The following is a 6757-nucleotide window of genomic DNA, read 5'->3' as shown; positions in this document are numbered from 1 at the left end:
TTATTTAGATTCCTCTTGTGTCTTCTACCCCTGTGTTTTAGTCTCCCTTTGCCCTCTTATGTTATCAAGTTTATATTGTCTTGTCTGCGTCTCATGTTTCCTGTTTTATTTTGAAGGTCTGTGTCCTATTTCAGTGTAGTCAGCTTTGCTTCCTTTGTCTCCTTATGTCAGAGTAGTGTGTGTTTCTGTTCATTCTTTGTCAGGTTGTCTGTTGTTCCATGTCTCCAGGAGTGTCCATGTTTATGTTTTTGCAACGTTCAAGGTTTTGTTCTTTGCATTTAGTTTTCCCAGTTTAGTTCTAGTTAGGTTCTTTCTTGTGTGCATCTGCCTTTTGTTTTTGTACTCTTTTATCAGCCACATTAAACGGCTCGCTTTTAACCTGACCGTGTTTTACCCAGCAGACATTTATTTCAGTGACTCTTTTGAATTTAACGGACTTTGGATTATTTCCTGTGCAGGAGGAGGAGAAGGAGGCTATTCGGGCTCAGATGACCCGGATAGCCACGGCTAACCCAAGGTTTCTGGATTTTCTTGCCTGATGATTTAAAGAACTTTGTTACTGCCTCAACCTCAGTAGTAATATAACTAGTTTAGGAGCATTTCACTTTTCTTTTGTGCTCTGAAAGACACAGAGGCTAATAGTTTTTAAAACAGAGTACCACAAACAACATGTATCCCTTTAGAAATAAACTTTTCTTGTGATACTTCTAAAAACCACATTCTTAACTAGCCACAATAGCACTGTATCGACCCCCCAATGTTCCTTTAATACACAGGTGTCAAACTCTGGCCCGCAGCCTAATTACATTTGGCCCGCGAAGCCATACCAAATTACTATTAGAGCTGGCCTACTGGTATTATACAGCTAATATATATATTGTTTAGTATTAAGCTTTGCTTGTTCCATATTCAGGTTTCCAGCAAAACTTATTTGAGTCCATAAGAAAATATTCATTCTTATATCTGGAGGAAGATTTTTTTTTCAATAAATATTAATGTTAGCCCACGACTTTGTTCCAGTTTTGAATTTTGGCCCACTGTGTATTTGAGTTTGACACCCCTGCTTTAATACAACCTATAATTGTCTAGTAGCCACACAAACGCACTGCAACAGTAAGACTTGATGATTAGACAGAGGGGGTTACAGGTAGGGCCCCAACAGTCAGCAAAACAAGTCATAAAACAATAAAAGCTGCATACTTATCAAGAGCATCCCAGCACACACATCCCAACTGTAGTTCCATAGTTTCCACCTTTTTTCTTTACAAACTGCTCTTTTCATCTCTCCATGTCAGAGGTCAACTGAAACCAAGTCCACCTATATAAAAACACCCCATCAGACACACAGTATTTTCCTCAGCACTTCACAACTTTCGCAAGGTATATCGTTTTAACTTTTTTTTTCGGACCCCGGACACAGCGCTGTGAGGTAGTTAGCACACAATTTGGCCATGTAGAAAGCATCGTTTGTTTGGAACGCGTCATCACTGTTCATAAGAGTTTAATTTAATCAAACCTCATTTCAGGATCTACGTGGCTCCTCATCACTCGCCGATTCATCATTTTATTTAAATATCTGAATTTTCAGAATGGTGATCCAAGCGGGACACAGAGGCTGCTAGTTTTAACGCACCAGAATGCCGCAAATATAAATAAAAGTCTGACTATCCTGAGAGCCTAGCCGCAGCGACACCTTTCTTTCAAATGGATGCCTGCAGGTGCGTTGGAGCCGACTTTGCTACCCGCACAGAGCGTTTCTGACAGTCGGGCGCTGCTTATGCAATAAAGAAAAACAACAATACAGCATGTTTCTCTGCTCCAAGACATCCGCGGTCCTTTCACACGGTAAGCATGTCTGTTATACCCAGCGCATAAATGTCTGTATGTCAGCGCTGATTAAACCCTGTTTAAAAAAAAAGAAAGAAAAAAAGAAATGTTTACGTGGAGGCTGTTGGCTCATTGGTGTCAGATGAACTTTTTTTCAATCACTGCACTGAGGGCATTAAAATAAATACAGTAACCATCAAAATAAGTTTTGTTGATAAAATACATTTCTTGAAACCGTCCATTGTTTTGTCCGAACTCTGAACACTGAATCCAATTTTCAAACTAAAAGCAGTGCTTTCAAAATTTACACTAAAGCAAAAAACCTACAAGAACAAAAAATAAACAAAATAAAATTATAGTACATAGTGACATATGTGTTTTATTTCTCATAACACATCATTTCCATCTTGTCTTCAGTCCTGCATTTTTATACTTCTAAGACCAAACTGAAAACTAAACTCTTCATATTCACAAACACTATTTGTTTCAGGATTTCATCATGATTCATTTTCCATATGAGGCAGTGCTTTCAAATTACTTTTGAAGTAGTACAGAGAAATTACTCTTCTCCTCTTCTTTTAAATTGCATCAATATTTTCCAACTGAGCAGTAAAAGGACACGGAAGTCAAACATGAAGCATCAACGTGATGTTTAGATGTCGATTAATATTACAATAAGAGACTAAAGTAACTCGCTTTGAACACTTCAGTTTTCTCTCTTGATGCTGCTGTTTGTTTCCTCCTCCACTTGTATTTTTCGGCACTTCAGTGAATGTGCATAGCGCCCTCTGTTGTATGTTTGGGAGAACTGCACTGCACTGTCATCAAATGAAACTGTGCAGAGGTGGAAAATGAGCAAAGGAAGCACATCAACTGAAGAAGCTTCTTGGATCAGAAGTTAAACATCATCCAGAACCTTAAAGAAGTAAAGTCGCTTTCTTTCCAGGCTCCTTAGACAACCATGACCTGGATGACTGAGAACCTACAAACACACATGAGCAGCAGTTTATTTAATGTGGACCTGAGCAGTGCCCAAAACAACAACCAAACAATTTTTATTGAACCCCACTTCAGCCAATCAGCAGTCTTTATCTCTTTCAGCATCAAACACAAACCACACCTTGAAGAGAGGTGACAAATCCACAAACACCTTCAAATGTAAACACACATCACACATGATGAACATGGATCCTAACATAGTTGAAACTTTTTTTTTGTAAAGCCTGATACTAAATGTGTGCAGGCCACCTGAACTGCTTTGTCTCGAGTGCCGCCCACTGGGTTGGTCACTAGAACTGTGTGTTGCCATCACTGGAGCCGTGGTTGGTCTTTTAGATTATTTAGACTGGGACTGTTTTTTGTTGATTAGGCGGCATGGTGTCCTGACGGCTGCCTCTGTTGTTTTTTTTCCCAGGAGGAGGAGAGTGGAGCACAGGTGGACAGCAGCCACGGAGCAGAGAGCACGGAGTTTTGGGTGAAGACATGACACAGGAGTCGAGGGAGCTCAAGAGATTATTGTGTTGTCTTATTTACTCCACTGTAAATAAAGAGCACTCTCCATCGCACGAGTCCTGCTTTTGGGTCCTCCTTCCCCACTTCACAAAGACTGAAACTAATTATACAGGTAATAATAAAGGAACCAAAAGTTCACATCTATAGCTTTAAATTTGGACAAATCTGTCAACACAACCATCATGAATAAAATACAAACAAACACTGAAACTAATGAAAAATTACACATGATATATGAACTGTGGAAACTAACTGAACAATAAAACTCAGAATAAACAAATTCAAACATTATATGAAAGGTATAAACTGATTTGCATCTTATTGATTTGCAGGCTCACTTTGCTCCAGGACTTGACGACTGGCCCAACCCGTACAGTCTTTGTCTCTTAATACTGAATGTTGAAAACTGATACTCATGGACACCTTATTTCAGCCTCTTTACTTTGCATAAGAGACCCAAAGCTTTACATCAACATGATGTTGTCTAGTGGACCAGCACGTCCATTACATGTTTTGCCGTTATTGCTGTTTGTTACGAGTTCAAATATTGAGGGTGAGCACAAAACAATAATGGTCCAGAAGAGCTTCGGTCAAACAATGATTTTAATGAACACGCGCGTGGGGAGATGAACACTGCCCACAGACAGCATCGATCTCCGCCCAATGATACACAAGCAGTTGTTTTATACCATCAGGGTTTACTTTTATGACGCCCCCTCATGCGTCAAGCAGATACAACACAGGCATAAGTTTCAAAACCACAAATGTTCTGTTGACAACTTTGGACACATTTAAAAGGACATCTTCTCCGTCTGGAGGCCAGGTGCTTCCTATTAATCTTCTAACTCTCGCTTATCTCCTGGAACAAACTGTCCCTTAGGCAGACACAATTTTGCAGTCACAAGCTTTTGCAAACTATTATTTGAACTCTTACACCAACAACGCCGTTAAACTCGCCCTCCCAGAAGCCATCGTCCTCGTGGGTCTCTCTGCTCAGGATGGGGATGATGGCGCCTTCTGGGAACGACAGCTCATCTTCCGTTTGTCCCGCGTAGTCGTACAAAGCCTTTGCGAATGAAACTGCAACACAGACAGTGGCAACGAGGGTATTAAACAAAGCAGGAAATCAAAACTCCGATATTATCTGGTGGAGGCGGATCTCACTCCTCGAGTCTCCGTTGACGGAGCCGGTTGGGGGTTCGGTTTCAGGTTCGGTGGAGTTGCTGGAGGAATGGGATCGGGCGTCCAGCGCGGCCAGCGACTGCAGCATGCTCAGCAGGCTGTTGAAGGAGGGCAGCTGCAGGTATTTCTCCGGGACGTAGCCCACCTGTCCACTACGGTTTCTGGCCTGGAAACACAGACAATGCACACAGACGATGACAACAGCCAAAAATGTTTCAACAGGAAAACTCCTAATGAGAAAAAATAAAGTCAGATGTAAAGAGTAGGGCTGTAACAATATCACTGCATCGTCGCCAGAATTTAATAACAGCCACAAAGAGAATAATAGGAGAGCTTTTGTTCTCTCTTCCTGAATTAACGAGAAATCTAAAATCCTAAACAAGCCTCTGCTGAATTCATGAAGCTTGATTTCATGAACACCGGTGGCCTCCCCTTCCGCTGCTTACTTATTTTCATTCAGATTGAAAACACTCAGAGGTATTGGGATCTCTGTTGGGGCATGCTGTGGGGAATCACAGCACTAAAACAGATCTATATAAATGATATTGCTCACATTTTTATGTATGATTATATTCATTAAAATAAATATCCCATTAAAACACTATATCTGTATATGAAAAGATAATCACCTAAGTAAATATACATAAAATATTGGCTCAACACGTGGAACATTTGCACAATGGCTCACAGGAAAGCCAGACTTACACAATAAACAAAAGTAAAACAGCAACAATGCACAATGTTCCTTCAGGGAAATGATCTGAAAACAACCACACACAAAGTACACAATGACTACACACCAGCAGCTCTGCAGAGGCGTTTATAAAAGAATGACTTCACACAATGATGGGAGCATCCACAGCTGACATTTCTACATTTAAGTAGACACCACTGACCACCCGAAAAATGTCCTCAAAGACTTCTCAAATTTTCTCCCAAAGGTCCAGGAGCAACTTTGTAACAGTCTGTGACAAACAAAGTGAAAATGATAACTAAGTAGCTGGGAGATCATCAAATTAACATTTTATATCCATGACCAGGTCACTCCGCAGATCTCAAACTGATCAAGAGTCCACGAACCGCTGTTAAAAAGCAGAAGCTGACAAACTGTGATCAAACCGGAGCGCTGCTGAGGCAGGATTGGATCACCATCAATCAGGATTTGGCCCAGATTTTCAGTAGCTGCACTTAAGGTATGAATTTAAAAACTGCCTCAATCATGAATTATTGCATTCACAAACTTGGGTGCCATGCCCGCCCACCTGCCTGCCCGGCTGCGTGACGAGAATCTCCCATCAGCCCTTTACGGCTGCAGGGCCAAAAAAAGAAGCAGAGAACTGTGTATTTGTACATTTTTTGATTTGTCTGTATGTTCAGCAGAGCTTCTACCACCCAGGCCAACCTGACCTGCCTCAATGCACCGCACGCATTTTAGTTGAATTATTCTAATTCCTGAAGCCACATCAGTTCAACTGATCCCAGAGAAACACTAAAACGTCCAGTAGATAGTCTGTACCGGTGCGAGGTCTTATAAAAACTGAAACTAAATGTTTGTCAAACAGTCTAAGAGCCAGAGAGTGAACTAATACACAAAACAACCAAGCCTCAAACATGAGAGTGCATCTGCTACATAACTGTGTTTGTGTTATTTTTGTACCTTGACCCAGTCCTCCATGTCGCCATCATCGATGACCTCCAAGATTTCCTGCTCCTCGATGGTCAGCTCGTCTGGCTGAGAAGCCTGCAGACAGACAAACACGTTCATTCAAATTAAAGCTGCGATGTAACAGTTTAACCATCTTCATTTCACCCGTGATGTATATTTTTCAAATACCGCCACACTGGTGAACGGACAAAAATGCTCACTGTGGCTTCAATAACATCAGCCAGAACACTGAAGAAAACACTGAGACCATGCCTGCATTTATACCACACTTTACTCAGGACTCAGGTAATATAAAACAACTAATACTCCAAAGCAGCACAAAACTCAGACTTAAACTAGAATTTCTGTACAAATTCAAAGAGCAGGTGTTTTAAACCTGGACACAGAATCATTAGTGCCACAAAGTTTGGGAAAGTAAATCTAAATGGGGGTTAAACACGACTGGAACTGATTAAAAACAGCCAAAACAAAAAGTGGCTTCACTTCAAAGTCAGAATTATAACTGGTATCCCAGTATTCGCTGCCTGTCTGTTGTCAGACGCATTTGTGTGACCATAAATACCACTTAAG

The 6757-nt window shown here is 41.0% G+C and overlaps 1 protein-coding gene across 1 annotated transcript; it reads right to left on the bottom strand.

The window, feature by feature from the left end:
- Positions 1-2725: 2725 nt before the first annotated feature.
- On the bottom strand, positions 2726-6196 carry LOC146630100 (F-BAR and double SH3 domains protein 2-like). Its single transcript, XM_085355700.1, has 4 exons — positions 6179-6196; positions 4504-4687; positions 4274-4419; positions 2726-2809 (listed from the first exon to the last, which is right to left on the bottom strand). The coding sequence occupies exons 1-4, from the start codon at positions 6194-6196 to the stop codon at positions 2726-2728; spliced, it is 432 nt and encodes a 143-aa protein (XP_085211826.1).
- Positions 6197-6757: the final 561 nt, after the last annotated feature.

Source organism: Diplotaxodon limnothrissa, linkage group LG6, assembly GCF_057381915.1.
Source record: "Diplotaxodon limnothrissa isolate DT_005_m linkage group LG6, D_limnothrissa_male_GT1.1, whole genome shotgun sequence".
NCBI lineage: Eukaryota > Metazoa > Chordata > Actinopteri > Cichliformes > Cichlidae > Diplotaxodon > Diplotaxodon limnothrissa.
The sequence above is the reverse complement of the archived record's forward strand: the minus strand, read 5'-3'. Positions and strand labels throughout refer to the sequence as shown.

Bases quoted from the DNA above. Each gene is read 5' to 3' on its own strand.
- LOC146630100 (XM_085355700.1), bottom strand. The intron at 4,420-4,503 runs GTGAGATCCGCC...TCTGTGTTGCAG, and splicing joins CGTCAACGGAGACTCGAGGA to TTTCATTCGCAAAGGCTTTG. The intron at 2,810-4,273 runs GTAAGAGTTCAA...GTGTGTTTGTAG, and splicing joins AGTTTAACGGCGTTGTTGGT to GTTCTCAGTCATCCAGGTCA.